Here is an 18763-nt window from a genome sequence, read left to right on the forward strand (position 1 = left end):
TGAGAACGTTGTTCTTAAATTAAGCCCAAGAAAAAAGAAACGGTACAATTCGTGCGCACTACAATGTTAAATACAACATTTGGCACCATCTATCAAACATTCGTAGTGGCCCAACGGCTATGATGTTGCGATTGCGATTGTGTGGCGCGAGTTCGAACACCGTCAAACTCTGAAATTTTTTTAAACGATTTTTTTATGTTATATTTTTTTAACTCATATTTTTCTTTCATTTCCATTCACATATGCACGGGTAATTCTCAAACTTGTTATGAAATGTTTTAAGTATATATTCAGATTACATCATTAAAAACAAGAATTCCTCAATAAGAGAAGGCCATAAAAAGTGCATATTATGAATTTTTTTTAATTTTTGGACTTTAATAATATTTTTTTGTTATTAATATTTTTATTAATGACAAAAAAATTATTATTAATAAAAAAATAAATAAATTGGTACTAGTTGTAAAATTGTTTAATTTAATAAATAATATAAAGCACAATCCGTTCTTGAATTGAGACCGGAGAATGTTAAATCCATCACAAATCGTTCTCAAAGCGTGAGAACGAAAGATCTTAAATCAAGCCCAAGTAGTGCTTGAAATGAGCACAGAAGGTTCACGCATCAATACCAAACTAGTCATAAAATACGAACGGTGTGCTTGGAAAAACTGTTCTTAAAACAAGCCCATCGGTCACGAGTTAAGAAAAAACGTACTTAACAGACTTTTGTCAACGAATGTTCTTAATTTTGAACTTGCTTCGTTCGTTTTAGAACGATTTTTTCTCTGAGTGTAGAGCAATGAGCGATTTTTAAATCGACCCGCCCTAGTACATACAAATGTATATAACACGTAGGTATGACAGATTTTTATACATCTTATAGCAGTGTCTTGGTCTTTCAATTGTGTGTTAGCAGTTTTTTTAAATATCTGTATTAAATTGATTTTTCTTGCGTTTTGCCTACTCTTATAAGGTGTGAAGTTCATTAGCGTAGAAAAAACTCGATCAATGATTTAACTCTGTTCAATAGCGCGCAATTTATGTAGTTGTTGTTTTTATTGTTTTATTATAACTTCAACGTACAGGGTACACTTATGTTTGTTATTGCAAATACTTGAGCTTTGCACAATTAGCAGTTTTTTGCTTGATTTTTAATTGGAAAACAAACAGGTTATAAATTGATTTAAGTGTTTTGATGAGTTTGATTACTTTTAACATGTTTAAAGTATTATCACATTTAAATAAATCAACAGTTAATTTTAAGGTATTTTACTTGATTTTATTTACTTACTAGCTTATGCCCGTGGGTTTTACCCCACGTTTCTATATAAATATGCAAGCTACGCGTAACTGGCCATGGGTAAAACATGAGTTGGTAAGATTGACTTCTGCTACAGCTAATGACTGTTGTTGTATGATATAATCATATTTGTAACAGGATTCCCCTTGCGTAGGTGACGTTGACAATTGAGTTGCAGAAGCTCTGAAGCTATAAAGGTTTGTATTGCGCTCATCAATCCCTTGATTCGCATCTTTTGATTGTCCTTGGGCTTCATTGATAGGGATAGGAAATTTGAGGTATTTAAAATTGAAAATACAAATCTATCGGTATCAATGGAATCCTTGGTTTTAAACTTTTTTGTTTTCGAAATTTTCTAATAAAATGAATTGCTTCAATGACATCCGTAAAAGTTTTGTGATGAAAAGCCTTGTCCCACTACATAAACGTGGAGAATCGAAATAACGAAGCAACAATATTATGATATTATGGGCCCTTTTTTTCTGATGGGCAAAGGAGCTTATAAACTCAATCGGATATGCTCAGTTTGGGACCCTTTCACGACTGTGTTAATAGAGTGGTAAGTTGTCTTGGTTCTAGTGATATTAACATCCTCATTTTAAGGTGCCCAAAAATGCCTTTTCTCAAAGCCATTTATAGTGAGTAAAGATAGATTTAATATTTGGAAGAAACATTAGCTACTAAAGCTTCAGGTGATGTCATAACTTCTCAAAAACTTGTAGGAAAAGGAATAAAATCTGTTAGTAAAGAAATAGGAATTTTGCCATAATTATTTTCAAGAAGTTGTTTAGCAAAAGCTGTTGCTGAAGTGTTTCCGCCAAAATTCCCTCTCATATTTCTAAAGAGAGTACATTTTTTTACGTAAAGGCGTCTATAGACGAAAAAGCACGCATTTATTCCAACTGCGGCTGTTCCAGCAAGTAACAGGAAAGCGCCACCTTTGGGATGATCATTACACCTTAAATTCGTAAGGGTTCGATCTAAAACTTGCAGAGACTGTTTATGAGTCATGGTGCACACATCGCACACCCTCACTTTGGCCCGACCGAGAAAGCAACTGCAATAATGATTTCTCTTTTTGCTCTTACATGAATTAATTAAATTAAACAGAAATGTTTTTTTCCGGCTCTTCCAGGCGTATCCAAAAATACCAACCCTAAAGTTAACATAAAAGTATACTAAAGGAATAACAGCCAAACCCAACTCTGCAATCAAACTTTACGTTTTGAAATAACCTAAGTTTCTAAGGCAGCCATAGTTCTGAAAGTCCCATTTGCCTTGTTTTTTTTTTAATTCCATATATTACTGGTGCTGTTAGAACTTAACGTCATATAGATCCTTACCAATTTTCATTATTCCATTTGTATGGTAGGTGCCACCCTCTCTTTTTATATAGAAGTTATGTTTAGCCTATGACAATTTTAGGAAGGTTTCTAGTGAGTGATTCAAATTTAGTTGTGATCGGCCGCTCCGTTTAGGGCGCAACCCAATTTATACCTACATACAAATATTCATAATTTTAACCTTATATATATATATATATATATTAGGCCGGGTCGATTTGTGGGGGGGGGGGGGCAAAAAAATCGCCCATTGCTCTGTGAAAATCATATTCTAGGGATCAAAATAAGAAACTTTGCCGAAGGGACCATGCCTCTAAAACGAATTCTGATGTCCCCCCTTTGGGTCGTAGGGGCAAATTTTGAAAAATCCCACTTTAAAATGCCTATGTTTTTTTCTTTTTGGAGTTTATTTTTCTCTTTAGAAATTTATTTAGTCAGAACATATGTAAATGAAAAAATGAATTTAACTTAGTAATAGAAGAGAAATTAAAAAAATCATTAGACATTTGCATTTTTATAACCCCCTTTTAAAACCAAGGCATCACTGTGATGCATTTGCATGTCGTAAACATAGTTGTGTGGGTTTTTTATTCAACCGTTTTAAAAAATGAAGGTATCACTGTGACACATTTACAGATCGTAAAATTCCTTGTGTTGTTTTTTTAAGCCACCACAAGACACAGCAGGTAGAATTGAAATTGCCCCTACCCAAAAGTTCGACCCAAAGGGGGGACATCAGAATTCGTTTTAGAGGTATGATTCCTTCGGCAAAGTTTCTTATTTTGATCCCTATTGGGCGGCTCAATTTAAAATTCGCTCATTGCTCTGTGAAAATCGTATTCTAGGGATCAAAATAAGAAACTTTGCCGAAGGAACCATACCTCTGAAACGAATTCTGATGTCCCCCCTCCACCCAATTTGGGTCGAACTTTTTGGTAGGGTCAAGTTTTGAAAAATCCCACTTTGACCCATTTAGAGTGCTCCAATGGAGTCCAAATGTAAGACCGACCCCCACTAACTTTGGAGGCCCGACCCACCGATGCCAGTGGCACACCCCCTGTTTGTATGGGGAACCCCCAGGGGGGTTCCAGGGGTGTACCACTGGCATCGGTGGGTCGGGCTTCCAAAGTTAGTGGTCGGTCATACATTTGGACTCAATTGGAGTACTCTAAATGGGTCAAAGTGGGATTTTTCAAAATTAGCCCCTACAAAAAAGTTCGACCCAAATTGGGAGGGGGGACATCATAATTCGTTTTGGAGGTATGGTTCCTTCGGCAAAGTTTCTTATTTTGATCCCTAGAATATGATTTTCACAGAGCAATGGGCGATTTTTTTGCCTCCCCACAAATCGACCCGCCCTAATACATATATATTTTCAAACTTATATATATGTAATTACCATCACTTGGTTCAATAAGCATATGATATTAGAACGTAATTACCAAATATCGAAGGCCCCAAGGATTCAAGGTGTTTTTAAGCGTAATTCAGGGGATGGAGGCGGCATGCCCTAGAAGGTTCGATGTTAATTGGGCTAGTACCCTAACTGTACTTGTTATAGGGACGTACCAGATCTATATCCGGCAAAAGGATCATCAACATCTATAACACTCCCCAACAATGTATGCCATATATTTAGGAATCTGCTAAAATTTCAAGTTTCTGGCTGTTAAAATGATGAAAAAATGACGAAAACTCTCTTATCTTAAAAATCGATTGTGTGGGATATATATTATATACGCCACCGATCTTGACACATTTTTCAGATAAGAATGTATGTCATACACTATGTATTAGAAATTAGAAAGACATGACGAAAACCCTTTTACCGGCAAAGTCTGTTGAATGCAAAATATATGCTATAGTGCTCCGATCTGGTGGATTACGGCAAGTGAATAATCCAAACACCCAAATATACAAGCTCACCAAATTTTGTTAAGATATCTCAAAAAGTTAGGGACTGGTTTAAGGTCAAACAGGATAGATGGACAGGCGACAGAGTGACAGATAGACGGTCATGGCTAAATCATTTCATCTTATAAACAGCTGTTCCCGAACTACCGTGTAAATTATATTTCCTCTGGAGTCGGGGCTCCAAGCCATACTTTTGTAATGATGTTCCGGTTGACACAATGCCTCCGTATACTCAACCAGTATACGCTACGGATTTTAAGTGTAATAGTATTAAGAGCTTCTCCTTAATGGTCTGCATTCAAGATCATTGTGATAATCTCGACAAATGGCGAAAGTCAGTTTTTTTCTGCGAAAATCAGGAATATAAGTTTCAATACGATTCGATACGAAAGTATTAATATGGTGCTTTCATCCTTTGGAATCTATAATTTTTACCCAAAGACTCTCTGAACCCTGGTGTTATACCAAAAGTGAGATTGATAGGCCATGATTCTGGTTTCCACAAAAAAAAATCGAATTGTTTTTGAATTCTGCGACAGAGTTCTTGTTTGATGAAACGAGAAAGTGAAAAAAAGTCGAATACATTTGAATAAATTTTCGTTCAAATTCTTTTTTCATTTCACCTTTTCACAGAACAATACTTAATTAGCAACAACAACTAATATTAATGGTTTTTGCTTTTAAAAATATTAATTTTATTATTCGATGAACCCTAAATCAATTAGTGCGATTTAGAAAACTCCGCGAGTATGACAAAAAATAAATAAATGAAAGGCACGATAACCTCCGAAGAGATTTAAGGCCGATCTTCTCTTCCAATTTGCGTTGTGCTCCTTTTTAAAATTTCCTGCAAATTGGCGGGATGGGACATACTTGTCTTATGCAGAATCCGAACGGCATCTGCAAGGCAGATGAATTTTCACTGGAAGATTTCCATGGCAGAAATACACTCGGAGTGCTTGCTAAACACTGCCGAGGGGCGACCCCTAATTGAAAGAATTTGTTTCTGAAATTTTGATGTTACTTTGCCCGGGGCGTGAACCCAGGATCTTCGGTATGGTAGGCGCATCATGCAACCATCACACCACGGCAGCCGTCGGGCGTATGAGTTTCGGACATTTTAGACCTGAAAATAGATACAAGTTATTTTTAGAGTGATCGTGGCCTTAGAGATACCCCTCCTCAATTCGAAGAAACAAAAAAGTCAAAACATTACTCATTTTCCCATTTGCATTCCCATCGTAAAATCTTCCAAAGTCTAACGCATGTGATGCCGTTAACCTCCATGACTCTATTTTGTCAACAAGATACAAAACAAAAAATTGGCCCAATTGCACACTTCAAGATGCATTTTTGTACCACGAGTGAGGAGATAGAACTTGCGGAAGATACTAAAGGCCGACGGCTCAACAACATTTGGCACAGCGAAACATTTTTCTAGGAAACTAAATTCAGAAAAGCTAAAATTCTCTTTTTAAAGGTCTTCTAAAATCCTCGACGTACTGACAAGGCCAAAAATGAACGTTGTTTGGTTATATTCGATTGCTTTGGCCGTGATTAGGAGGGTCTACCTCAAGGACTTCACCCTATCTGTAACTGCTCGGCGCTAGGTGGTAGTTCAAGGCAACGCTTTCTGGCAGCTCCATTTCTAAATAATCTGCGTGGAGTCTTTATCAGGTCCGCAAAATGGTTCGAAGGAGAAAGGTAACTGTGATTTTTGTGGTATCACAATGTGCCTAGTATCACAGACCTAAGTGTGCTCTCGGGCACCCACTCCAACCTAACTTAAGGACTTTTAATGAACTATACAGAGCACAATTGAGAAGTTACACTCTATACTAGCACTAAAAGATGATAATACTTGCACTTTAGCATATCTTACTAATTTATGCTTTCTCTTATATTCCAGTATATGTAGAGCGTGTATTCGTGAAACTGAACTTTGATCCTTTGTTATGGGAAGCAAGCACATTACGCCTACGGCATTTAGTACTGAGCAGACCCTTAAAAAGGCTTCGAAATTTGACTAACAGTAATCATCATTTAATCCTTCTGAGACTCACCCAATATCTACAGACCGGACATTCCAGTTCCAAGCGCTCAAATTCTAGTTCTTGGCTATCTTACCGTGATAATTGTCAAGAAATTATAACCTCACTATACCCAAAACATAACCTATTTTAAGGTGACTTATGTGTTCGCCTTTTCTGGAAAAAATGTTGCCCTGTTGTTGTTGTTGTTGTTGTAACAGTGCTTCGCCCCATCCAATAGGTGCAACCAATCACAAATTGTCATCAATGTCCTCCCACTGGAGTCCAAGGAAACTTGCTGTTTCAACAAAGGTGGACCATAATGAGAGGGGTGTTAGAGGCGTTGGTTCCACAATACAGCTAAAGAGATGGTTGGTGTCATGTTGAGACACATTGCAAGCAGGACATACATTTTGTATGTCGGGGTTGATTCTGGATAGGTAAGGGTTTAACCTGTTACAGTACCAAGATCGAAGTTGAGCTAGAGTGACGCGCGTTTCCTTAGGGAGAATGCGTTCCTCCTCTACTAGTTTTGGGTATTGTTCTTTAATTGCTGGATTCGCCGGGCAATTCCTGGCATAGATGTCCGACGCCTGTTTGTGAATTTCACTGAGAACTTGTGCTTTTTAACTTCATACGGCTGTGTTCTCAAGTGCCGTATTTCGTCATAATGCTTACGCAGATGACCCCTTAAACCCCTGGGCGGTGTAGCCTCATCAATCAGATGTCTGTTAGGATGCCCAGCTTTCTGGGTGTTCAGCAGAAACAGTTTGGTTAGCATTTCATTTCTCTCCTTAATGGAGAGTATTCTCGCCTCATTATGTAGCTGTTCTGAGAGCGGTATTTTGGCAGGCCTGTATTTTCTTCCAGTGAGTAGCCTTCATGCCTGGCGACCATATCGGAGACGCGTAGCATGCAAAATTTTGCCCACATGTTGCACTCTTAAATTCAATCTTTGGAACTAGGTCACTAGGCGTTCTGCAAAATAGCTGACAGGGCGACACTATTTTCAGAGAAGAGAACGTCGTAATTGAATCTCAAAATGCTCGTCTCACATCCGATTGATTCGTACCTCATATTTTGGTTAACGAGGGACCTCTTCGTCGAATAATATTGCCCATACAAATTTTCTCCGAAGTTTTGATTCACTTTGTTCTCATTTACGTACCGAGGTTTAACAACCGATCAAAATTTCAAACGCGATATATGTAATAATAATAAAATATATTAAAATTTAACGTGCCTTAAATCTTGAAGATGTATTAAATTTTTGCTCAAGGTGTTTTGAACCCAATAAAAAAGTTATCAGCTATAGCGCTATGAATCTTTCTTAATTTCATTAATAGGTGTTAAAAGGCTAATTGAGTCTCTGAGGCGAATTTCAGGCTGTTAATGTGCTAAAATAAATTTATAATATAATTTAATAATTGCTATGTTGGAAGAAAAGTGTTTTTTTTAATATGTACAACTAATTAGCCGCTTTGTATGTACAAATGTAAATATTTTTATATGTGCTCATTAGGCCGGGTCGATTTGTGGGGAGGCAAAAAAATCGCCCATTGCTCTGTGAAAATCATTTTCTAGGGATCAAAATAAGAAACTTTTGTAGAAATGTTTGTATGGTGAACCCCCAGGGGGGTTCCAGGGGGTGTACCACTGGCATCGGTGGGTCGAGCCTCCAAAGTTAGTGGGGGTCGGTCATACATTTGGACTCGATTGGAGCACTCTAAATGGGTCAAAGTGGGATTTTTCAAAATTTGCCCCTACCCAAAAGTTCGACCCAAAGGGGGACACCAGAATTCGTTTTAGAGGTATAGTTCCTTCGGCAAAGTTTCTTATTTTGATCCCTAGAATACGATTTTCACAGAGCAATGAGCGATTTTTAAATCGACCCGCCCTAGTGATCATATATATAAATTTACGCCATATGCACATTTGTTTTAAAACAAAATTAGACAAATTGATTTGAAGACCAGCAGCAACAACTCAAGACTATATAGACTACAAATTGAATTCATACAACAATAAGCGACCTATTGTTTATTTATTTTTAATAACCATTTAAGCAACAACAAAATAATTAAATGCATTTGCTTAAATTATTAACATAATTATAGCTTTTTGTTTATGCGATTGTTTATCGCATGTTTAAATTATAATTTTAATTTGTTAAGGTAGATAAATTCCAAGCAAAATTAACACTGGTTTGCATAGAGTTAAAATAGTAATGCTACATTGAATAAAATTAGAAAAATAATCACAGCCTTTTGCTATATACAAACAAATCATAATAAGTGTAAAATTTTCCGTGCATGAAACAAAAACACCATATCTATGGGTACTAAACTGGTTGGTGCCTATACAGCGAAAAAAAAAGTTGCAAAAGATCGCTCTTTAGTTTGAAAACATATGTTGAGAGGGTATCTGGGATAAGCAAACAAGTAATAGAACTTTTTTTAAAGCCTGAGATATGTTGCTGTTTTTTGACCAATAAATTCATATCTGATGTTACTTCGGACCTACAATTTGGATAGCTGTCGATCAGACAAAATATTGTTACGAAAATTAGCAAAACTAAGGGGTACAGTCATCTCTAAGCCGATGCTAAGCAGTGACTTGAATGCACATCAATAAATCAATCATTATGTCTACACATATGTACGTACACGCAGCGGAGAAGCAACGCACAAACACATGCAGATATCTTATCTGAGATGCTCCCAAAAGTATGCAATTGTAATTGTGGAAGTGCCGCTCACAAATACATGCGCATATGAAAGCTACACACGTGCACCTGTAGTTATAATTATATACCAGTAACTAAGTAAATTCTGGTAGCGCCTAGAAGATGCAGCGAGGAAATCACACATTATAAAAGCAGCAACAGTAGAGGCGCGATAATCAGTTTGATTTAAGAAGCCACCTGGCGAGCAATAGTATTGTTGTGAAGTACGTTATATTGTGAAGAACTTTAATAAAGGGCATTTTGCATTATTGAATAGTGGAGTTATATATTCAACAGTTCAGTGATTCGAACGTTAGCAAATAAGGGGATAGATTTTTCACCACAGCACGACTGTTGCTTTTAAGTAAAACTGAACATCGAATTCTATCGACAGTCTTCAATGTTAATTGGAATTGTTATAGAGTCATGATATTAAATACAAATTTTGTTAACCAATGTTATTTGCAAAATGTTAATTAGAAGCATATGAAAACGTCAACACCTAATCCTTATTTATCAAGCACTTAATCTAAATCCATTTTGACCTTGACGGACGCTGATATATTTATATACTGTTATGCATAACGAAACATATACAAAATGTTAAAATGTAAAAAATAATATATATTCACAATATAAAAAACCTAGAGCGGCTTGCACTGGCTTAACTATCCGACTAACATCAAATTACTCTGGTACATTTTTCTAAAACGTGGTCGCTCTTCGTAAGTTGTTTGGACAACACTATGAGTATATTTCTGCGATGAAAAAAATTATACCATTAAGCTCTACAAGAACAGCCACTTAAAATAAGAATTTTCCCATGCATTTTTGAAATATTTAAGAATTAAGGTTATAGAGTTTGTGCATTACACCACTGCTCGAGCGAATGCAAATTCGGTGATTTAGAGGAAACATGTTTAATGGTGTGCGGAGTAAATCAAATGCTTTCCTTTTTTGTTTTTAGTGGTTGTCCGGTCAATTTTATATTAATTTAAATTTTTGAGTTAGGCTCTTTTGACCATTAATAGTGAAGTGCAAATAAAAGAATTTATTCCACTTTTCCAACCCAACGTTTCGCTACACTTCCTAGCATCATCAGGGGTGATCTATTTATTTATTTCCATTTATTTTGCTGACGAATTAGTTGGTTGGGTGTAATGACAAGACCAAGATTCCGTTTAGGTGTGAGTAAAACATGCAAATATACGTCGTCTTCGAAGGTTAAACAAATTTTTGTTCCTAACATCTAACCAGAATAGGCGGAATTACGTAAACGCATTTAATGCGTTGATTAGCTTTGCCGCTTTAAAATCGTCACAAGATGAAATCCGTTGCAACTTTTGCGCTTTAAAGCGATCAAACCGTTTATGTATATCCGCCTTAAGTTATGGATAAAATTCAATTTTGGTGGTCTCCAAATCAAGTATTTAGTCGAGCTTGAGGTGTCGTCTGTTAAACCTAAAAGCGTATTAACACTTCGTAAATTAAAACTCATAGAGATAGAAAAATGGCTGAAAAATTCAAATAAAATCTGAAACAAAACAGCAGCGATTTGATCGATAGTTTGATGATTTATTTACCCATATTTGTCGGTTCATGTATATCGAAATATGTATGTATGGCATATTGTTTAGACACACTCAGCAGTAAGTCAGTTACCCGCTGATTTCGATAACACACAAGCTTGGAAATGTCTAGCATTCATCTATCCTCATATTGATATGTATCTACAGGTAAAGAGCTGCTGTTTAAAGATAGGACATCCCAACAAACAACGTAGAGAAGCAAATTCCCAAGAGTTTGAAAAAATGTTGGTTTTCAATATGATACTATGTTTTAACAGTTGTTCTCAAATATTGGTTGTCAAATTTGGTATGAATAAATTAAAAGAAAAAATCTAAAGAAGAAAAAGGAGTATGAATGAAGAAGATATAACCAGAATGAAATACTTATTAGTTGTTTAAGAGCAAGAAATTGTTTTATATGCAGCCTATCTAAGGATTCCTATTGCATTTCGATGCCAGTGTGGAATATGCTCTATTTTGGCTGCTTGTTCGAAAACGCCCCGAATTTGTTTGAGAACACGCTATCTCAGAACATTTTCCAAGAACTCCCCATCTCGGAATTCGGATGAAGAACACCCTATTTTAGAATTAAATTAGAATTAAAAAGTTTTCCCAAATAGGGCGCTTTCATAGCGGGAAACGAGATAAGGTGATATTCCACTCAGAAGTAGACATGTGCCTCTACCTTGAGAGTGAAAATTAAGATTTGAAATTTTAAACAAGTGTTCACCTACCAAATGGTTTACGGGTTGGTATTAATAGAAAAAGGTTTATTGTGATATGTACAATATATATGTATTTACTTTTTTGTTTGTATGGTATCTGCATATTTTCATTTGCTCACATGTGTAATTTAGTTTCTGTTGCTAATTTTATGGCCATTTCTAGAGATCAGATTAAATGCCGGATGTTGACGTTTTGTGGCGTGTTGAATGAGCTTTTTATTCAACGCATCAATGCATATTTTTATAATAACAATAAATTATAGCTTATAAGTGAACTTTTAACAGTGAATTGATGAAATATTTATTTGAATTTTTTTTGTTTTTTGCATTAAGGTAAAACCTCACACCAAACTTTATAGCGTTCAGAACATTCAACGGAATTTAAAATAAGAGCCCACATTGGTGAAATTGTGAAAAAGTTGGTTTCTAAAATAACTTTGATTCAATCAAGAGGTACTAGAAGATGAAAAAGGGGTGCAAGAATTTGAATATTTTTTGAAGGCTCGAAATGCCACCTGTCAAAAATGTTTTGTTATGTATGAATCTTTAAAGCTGCAAAGCCAAAGAATTCATTCTAACGAAGAACTGCGTTGAAAACACTCTCATAATCTGGAGTTCTGGAGCTAGGGGCAAAAAACATCTTTTTATATGTTTATTCAACGAACACAATTTATATGGCATTAGAAAAAGGAGGTTACGGTGCTTCCAACAGTGTACAAATATTAATTTCACGTAGAGTTTTTTGAGAAACAGTACCAAATATAACGAAAATTTTAAATTTTATTCAAAATTTTCTTGGCTATTCTGTAAGCCGTTGGTCATACGGGCCCTTATATTTGTTACGATCCATGATCGAAAACTGTTTTTGAAATCACATTGGCTCTAAAATGGTGAATCGGAGTATTAACATGTGTGAGATGGGGATAATTCGTACTCATAATATAAAGAATTGATTGTCATTTTCAAAAAAAGGTTGACCGTTTCATATCTATCATTTGAGTGAAAAAGGGTTCCCATCCGTGTTCATAAAACACTATACGGGCGCAGTTTATATAATACATTATTTCCGAATAATTTCCAGTCAATTCTGTTTTCAACTAGGTATGAATCTTAAAGCTGCTTTACGTTTAGATTTTGTTTTTAACAATTGAAAATACAACAATAACGCAGTGCAAATATCTACTTAGCCTTTTTTTATGAATTCTATGAACTTCTGACACGATTAAACGTGAGTTTCTCAGCCGATCTCCAATAGGTTTCTTTCAACCGTCGACTTTACAACCCTGCATTCTTAGTAAATAGTTCTTTGTATATACAAAGTGCCAAACCCAATAGTTTACAAACCCGTTATTGAAAAGTAAAATGCTATGAAAATATTTAAATTTTCTATGTATTTTGACTGTTTGTACACTGTTTAAAGCAGAAAAAATGTTTGCTTCCGATGATATATAATTTTTGCTTTCAGATTATGCAGACATAAAATTATATTCGAATATATGCATCAACGTATGTAAAAGGGGTTTTTGACCTCTAACTCAAGCATTTGAAGGGTCTACTGGAAATCCTGAGTATACGCACGACTAGATTGACAATTTTATATATAATAATAATTATCTGATATGAAAGTTACTCAAAGAATTTGTCTAACCATGATTCCAATAATCAGTACGTTGAGGGATAAATTATGAAAACTAGCGATGGAACTTACAAAATGTAATATGGGCTCCATGAAAGTTATGCAGGTCTAAGATATCGTGAATAATGTATGTTCAAAATAAAAGAATAGTACTTTTGCTGCGCTTTTCGAATGAGTTGCCATTTAAAAGTTAAGGTCCATATCTACTTAAAAAAATCAGGCACTTTTTGAAATATACCGAATTGAACACAAGCTCAACGTTGTGGATTTGCCGCTGAATATGTTCTTTGAAAAGTTTTTAGGTAAAAATAAGTAAAGGTGTCTAAGTTCGGGTGTAACCAAACATTATATACTCAGCGTAGCTTCAATTGTACATTTCATTTCAGATAAATTACTTTTCTACATAACACGTGGCACCGCCCGTTCAACAAAAATGTCTCCCCATTTCCTCTTACAATAAAACTTTATAAGTGAAATGTCATTGATTCAAAACTATTTTTTTATAAGTTATAGCTTATTATTCTAGTCTATGACCCTTTTATATTTGTTTTATATCTAAGTTGCCGTGGTCTTTAACCGATCTCGTCCATTTTTACTAGAAATATTTCCTGATATAGGGAAAATTTGTGTACCCAATTTTATTACGATCGGTTAAGTTTTCTTCGAGTTATGGCTCCCGAAACATTGAAAATTGCTTAGTCATAAAAGGGGCGGTGCCACGCCCATTTTTTTAAATTTGAAGTTTTTCCTATCAATTATTACAAATCCCTTAGGAAATGAAATACCATTGATATAAAGCTTTTTTTGCAAAGATATAGCTTATTTTATTCGTCCACAACCCTTTTAAAAATCTTTTATATAAAAGTAAGCGTGGTCCTTAACCGATTTCGTTAATTTTCCTTCAAAGCATTCCGTATAATAAGGGCAACCTCTCTGCCGAATTTTGTTACGATAGCTTTAACTATTTTAGATTTATGATTAATAATATTTGTAAAATTGATTTTCTCACAAGTGGGCGGTGCCAAGCCCATTTAAAAATTTTCTTTCAAATTTTTACCAAGAGTCTCAGTATCAGTCCCCACGTCAAATTTCAACTTTCTAGGTGAATTATTTACTAAATAATCACGTTTTTTGTGTTTTCCAAAATGTTATATGTATAAAAAGTGGGCGTGGTTATCCGATCTCGCTCCTTTTCAATACCAATCTATTCTGGGTCCACATAAGCTCGTGTACCAAATGTGGTGAAGATATCTCAATATTTACTCAAGTTATCGTGTTAACTGGCAGATGGCCGGACGGACATGGCTCAATCAATTTTTTTTTCGATACTGATGATTTTTATATATGGAAGTCTATATCTATCTCGATTCCTTTATACCTGTACAACCAACCGTTATCCAATCAAAGTTAATATACTCTGTGTGCAAAGCATGCTGAGTATAATAATAATTGTGTTAACCGCTGCGATAATTCCCGTCGCCATAACTCGCATGATATCCATCATATACAACCGATTATAAATCAGACTTGTGGGTTCGGCTGACATAAACACGGTATTTGAAAACTGAATTTTAGACTACTTTACCCAAATTTTTCTCTGCATCTTACTCGTTTCTTGCTTTATTACTTAACTTTTTGGCCATATTATGTATGACGCCGCGGCACTTTGTGTCAAGGTCACTCACATTCACCACTACATAACTCTAAAAACTTCACAAAGGCACTGAGGATTACTGTGATTCACTGAACTGAATGAATACATTTATATTATACGAATTTTGGTGCACATGAAAAAAAAATGACTCGTTGCGTTATACATAATTTGCCACTTAGTCTGTAATAGCATTTGTCTGACTTGTTGAATTTGTATGGAAAACAAGTTGATCTTTAATGTACGAAGAATTCGTAACAGATAGTTAGTACGGGTGCATATTATGCACTAACAGAGAAATTTCCAGTAGTATGTACCAACTTCCTTAAGGAAGAGAAATGAAGAGAGCTGAGTTGCCCATCCATTCTAGCCCAGTTATATTTGTATACAACCATAATTGAATAGTGCGTCACCACATCTTTTTAATGATTCAAGAATATAACGAAAAACTATTTTTTTCATTGAGGATATGCAGAGTTCTTTCCTTCACTCCACAAAACTTTTCCATTGCAGCTAAATTTAATAAACACCAGAAATTTTATAACGGCGTCAACGGACGAATGAATAAGAACCTTAGCTTGTTTGTTTCAAAACAAATACTAGCAGGGTGGCCTAGTGGTTAAAGGCTACTGCAGTTTCACCATGTGATTCACGGTTCGAATCCCGGTGAAACCTTTGATAACATTACAAAATTGCCTGATGATGATTACGTTGGCGGTTTTCGAAATGGTTCCATCGCAATATGCCAGTGAATGTTTCTTTCTTTTCAGTTTCTCTTAGAAAACATAATAATTGAAATTTAATTATTATAAGCCGGTGTTAAGCTCATCAATTCTTAAATATAAGTATAAACTGAACACACCATTAAACAAACATACATCAATGGCAGGTGTTTGTATATGGAACCAATCTGAAAAGAGCTACCACAAAACCTGCGTACACTCGAGGTTGGAGATATAATACAGGCCCAAGCGTAGTCATTATTCTTGAACTTCTAGTATAGTTTGTGGAGATTTTACATCAAATATTGATATAGGAAAGTTAACGTTAATAAGTTGCAATATAGCTTTAACGATATTGGAACACTGACTAACCAACTCGACAAAAGGTTGCATTTAAGAAACTTGCAAAACTGCAACGCTCACAAAATTGTTGTTTTTTATTCAAAAAATTATTATCAATATTCTTGTCACATGAATAAATTTTCTTTGCAAATATACATGGGTTTGAGTATAGAAAACGTAGGTAAAAGCCGTAGAATGTTTTTCACAAATGTATTTTGTTCTGGCGTGTAGAAAACTTTTGAGAGTAAAATGAAAAACTTTCTATGTTTGTTATGGATTCTAGATAGAGAGAATACCCCTAATATCTATAAGTTGTTTAAAATAACAAAAATAGCAAATAAACATTGTGATACCTAAAATTCATTTAAATTGATTGTGAACCAAATTATAATATCACAAAAACTTGAAACCTCGAAGATATACATACCGACGGGTATAAAGTTCAACATCTAACAACTTTTTTACACAATTAAAATGTTATCCCAATTAGCGAAAAAATGTTTCGTGGTAGAAGCTGTAGGTTTTAGACTGAATCAAACTGAAGACTTCTACAAATTGGTGTAACACGTTGCAATGCCCAAAAATAGTCGAAGACTATTGTATACCACATTATTGTATTAAACATTTAGATGTAAAGGAAGGTAAGAGCAAAATCCGTTGTTTTGAAGAGAAGAATATGGCCGGGTTTCCCCAATTCAGTACCTACCCACCGGCATACTCGCTTAAATAATATCTCCATCATTGGGCCAGGGCGGTTAAACCACTAAGACTTCCATTGGCACATATGGAAGGAGCTGTCAGTTGAACGCGTTTTCACAACATTGCGATTCTTCGCATTACTCGCTATTTAGGTCGAGGCATTTTCTTTATAAGTCATCCTAGCCTTCTTTTAGTCTCTTATTTCTCATAATTCGTTATATTATATTTTTGCAATTTTATTTATTTAAACTAATCCTTCTTAACCGCCCACATTAAATATTATTAATACAACTGTTACTTACTTGCACTACGTACAGACGATTCCCGGCTCGATGCATCCTCTCTAGCCATTATCGCCGCTATCGAAAAATCTGTCGCTGAGCCGGCGGCATTTTTACTATTCGCTGTTGTTTGTGTTTGATTTGGATTGTTGGAATTTGAATTGGCTATGACCGCAGCAGCGGCGGCAGCAGCTGCAGCTGCAGCAGCATTAGGCACCGACGGCGGTAAAACGCCATTGCACAGATAAGGATGTGAGCCAACAAGCATTTTGGCAGCCTGGGCGTATGTTGTTCGTTGAGGAAAATTAATTTTGCTTATTTAAGCGCTAAAAGCGTTGGTGCGCCAAAAAAAAAAAAAAGTTTACTAAGTGCTGTTAGTGTGGTTTCAGATAAAACACGCTTAAAAGCTACGAAGAGCACTTGTTATGAGACAAATCAGCACATTTTGTTTTTGAGGTTTTTATATCAGTTGAATTTTTTCACTTTTTTATTAAAAATTTTTTTGTTTATTTTTTAAAATTTAAATATTTATTACTTTCAGTTATAATGGCGTATAACTTTTGTTCTTAATTTTTTATGTTTTTCCAGCATAATCTCTTATCGTCCCTGAGCTCACACGTCAAAAATGCGTACGACTGCTCTTGTGTTACTTTTCTTTACAACTACTTAACCGTTAAGTACACGATTTTCCTACAACCAAATGCATTAGAAGGAAAAACATTAATAGGAAAAATCGTTTTGTCAACGGCGACGGCGAATACACGACGTGTGAAGCGACGAAAACGGGCATGTGTATAATGAAAGGCAAACGACGACAAACTGACTGCTAGCTGAGGCAAGGAAAGGTGCTTAACTTGCAAACAAGCAGTCAATAAAGACTGTAGTGTTGTTGTTGTTATTACTAGCGAATGGTGGCATACGTTGTAGAAACCAGTATTTGGTAGGTTGAGTAGGCAGTCAACACGCACACACACACACATACATAAATAAGAAAAATAAAAATAATATGCGCAAAGGCTGGTTGGCGCAAAGAAGAAAAGGCAAGAAAAAACGAGCAACAACAACTACTAGTACGTAGTAAAGGAGCTATGCGCAATATATGAGAGTAGGAAAAAAAATAACAATGATGTCAAAAAAATATGGCTGAGAACAGTTATATGATGGAAGAGGAAAAATGTATGCATGCTTGTAAAGGAGGATGGGTATTTGAGTGCATATGAACTTGCAACAGCGAAGCAACGACTAATAACACAACCAAAGAGAGCAGCAGGTTTAAACAGTTAGCGTATAAAAGAGTAAAGAGTATGACTATAGGCATTGCTGGACAACAACTACGACTATGCGAATGGCACAGCAGCAAGAAAGAACGAACATAGAGAAAAACTGGTGCATGTTATCCAATATGAATTTATATATCCAGTTGGAAGAGTTTTTTTCCTATTACTGGAAGTCAGAGAATAAGCAACAACTACTTAAAAACAGTCGAGAGAAAATATTTCGTAAGTATATGAGCACAGTGTGCGCTATGCGAGACGAAATGTCTACGCATTTAACTGCTAGCCAGAGCGAGAGCACATCATCACCATTGCTTTTGTTGCAAAAGAATTGTTTTGTTGTTGTGTTTTTTTTTTTTAAATTTCTTAGTTTGCTTGCCCACTTAGCCTCCTGCTACCATAGGCCAGTTCACATAAAGAGGAGAACAATTTTGCTCTTGAGCAATGTAGGCACGAATGTTGTTGGCGCACGTGTGTGGTGGGCCGTACTGCACGAGCTGACAACAACAAAACAATGCAAAATGTTAAAAAATGAAGATATGAAATAAAAACA

At 35.5% G+C, this 18763-nt stretch overlaps 1 protein-coding gene across 1 annotated transcript in view; it reads right to left on the bottom strand.

The window, feature by feature from the left end:
• mid (midline) overlaps positions 1-17732 on the bottom strand; it is a 42860-nt gene extending 25128 nt beyond the window's left edge. Inside the window, exon 1 of the mRNA XM_067769964.1 lies at positions 16958-17732. Coding sequence (XP_067626065.1) covers positions 16958-17204 — 247 coding nt within the window. The 5' untranslated portion in view covers positions 17205-17732. The remainder of the gene's footprint in view (positions 1-16957) is intronic.
• Between the last annotated feature and the right edge of the window lie 1031 nt (positions 17733-18763).

Source organism: Eurosta solidaginis, chromosome 2, assembly GCF_040869045.1.
Source record: "Eurosta solidaginis isolate ZX-2024a chromosome 2, ASM4086904v1, whole genome shotgun sequence".
In the NCBI taxonomy this organism is placed as follows: domain Eukaryota; kingdom Metazoa; phylum Arthropoda; class Insecta; order Diptera; family Tephritidae; genus Eurosta; species Eurosta solidaginis.